This window comes from Trichechus manatus, unplaced genomic scaffold (assembly GCF_000243295.1).
Source record: "Trichechus manatus latirostris isolate Lorelei unplaced genomic scaffold, TriManLat1.0 scaffold00031, whole genome shotgun sequence".
NCBI lineage: Eukaryota > Metazoa > Chordata > Mammalia > Sirenia > Trichechidae > Trichechus > Trichechus manatus.
The window spans coordinates 11,081,055-11,082,714 of record NW_004443967.1 but is presented as its reverse complement, the minus strand read 5'-3'; the positions used below and the strand labels follow the sequence as shown (position 1 = coordinate 11,082,714).

The 1,660-nt window shown below is 31.1% G+C and overlaps 1 protein-coding gene across 1 annotated transcript in view; it reads right to left on the bottom strand.

The window, feature by feature from the left end:
- Nucleotides 1-1,660, bottom strand: part of WDR11 (WD repeat domain 11) — a 53,352-nt gene that overhangs the window by 25,771 nt on the left and 25,921 nt on the right. Inside the window, exon 12 of the mRNA XM_023729879.1 lies at nucleotides 694-849. Coding sequence (XP_023585647.1) covers nucleotides 694-849 — 156 coding nt within the window. The remainder of the gene's footprint in view (nucleotides 1-693; nucleotides 850-1,660) is intronic.

Here is a 1,660-nt window from a genome sequence, read left to right as displayed (position 1 = left end):
CTTCTCAAATTATCTATGGATTCAATGTAAAACTAATCAAAATCCCAGGAAGCTTTTTTTGGTAAAAACTGACAAGATGATTCTAACATTTATATGGGAATGCAAAGATCCTAGAAAAACCAAAATAATTTTGAAAACTTTTGGGGAGCTTATGACTTATTTCTTTGTTCTTGTTTCCCTGTTCTTTGTTCTTCTGATTGGTTTTCATTCAGTTTCTATTTTTAGTAATTTTGCTTTACATATATTTTCCCTTGGAACAAAAACACTAAAAAAAAATGCTATAAGTAAATGGATCTAAATTATAAATAAAGTGAGTTCTTTCACTCAATAAACCCATATGGTGGTGGAAATGCCGTAAGAATTTCATCAGATGCCAACACTTTCTTAGTGGGTAATATGCATTTACATCAATTCAGCTGTAGTGGAACAAACTGGGTTACTGGTTTTACCAATCTAATGAAATGCTAAGGTTCATACAAAAGTTCCCTCATCTTTTTAGAAGTGCAGAATTAAAAGTGGTAGCAACTTAGCTTTGTGATCAAAGTATTTTCTTTGATATGGCTACTATCATTTGCTATCACTAAAAAAATTCTATATGCATTCTAGCATATTCTCACTTACTAAAAAATAAAGAATCCATGAGATTCCATTATGATAACACTATAGATTTTTTTTTTTGAGGATGTCACTTACTTCAAATGAGATACTTTAATCATTTTGATGGGCGATTCGTCATTGCCACGTTCACCGCGAAAAGCAATGCTCCTACCTTTAATTGTAAACATCAAAGAAGGTGAAATAGCACATAAAACATCTAAGAAACGAGAAGCCATACCAATGTAACTTGATCAATTCTACCCTCTATCCTTCCATTCATTCTTTCATTTGCTGCTTAGCTGTTTCTAATAATCTAAATGCAAAAAAATCTCAAAAAAAGCATTGAAAGTTAATGACCAATAATATACTACTTATATTCAAATATCTATTTTATAAAAGGATCTTTTATCTATTAAGAGTTTCTTGAAGGAGATGGTTTCTTTAAAATAATTCACAAGTAAGGTGAGAGTTTCTTTCAAATAATTCAATTTTAACCTAGTAATAGCAATTTAAAATTTTTAAAGCATGGTAAAGCAACTGTCTACTGTAAAAAGTACTTGTTCTAAAGTAATATAAACATTCCCATGTTTCCAAATACTAACTAGTGAGGAAAAATACTCTTCCAAAAAGTATTTATGATTTCTTGTCCTATGTGCAAAACACTTAACTAAAATATTTTGATTTGATTCTACCAAAAAGATTCTATAAACTAAAACGGGGAAGTGATTAACTACAGTGTTCATGTATACTGTCAAAGAATTTGTTGAGTTAGCTGCCAAAGAAGCTAAATGGTTTTCTGGGAATAAAAAAATGTAAATTCTACCTTATGTCTGAACAAATATATCTGAGTATCTTTTCTTAGACTTTTAGAGAGAATATACTCAATTCAAACATAACTCAAGGCCTAAATGCTCCCTGCTCTTCCCTGCCACCAAGCTGAATCTCACTCTGCTCACTATTATTATACACCAGTCACCCCACCTCCTTTCCCAACTCTATTCATCTGCCTCCCTCCTTAAGAAAACAGACAAGTCTATAATCCATGAACTCAAATGTTCTACTT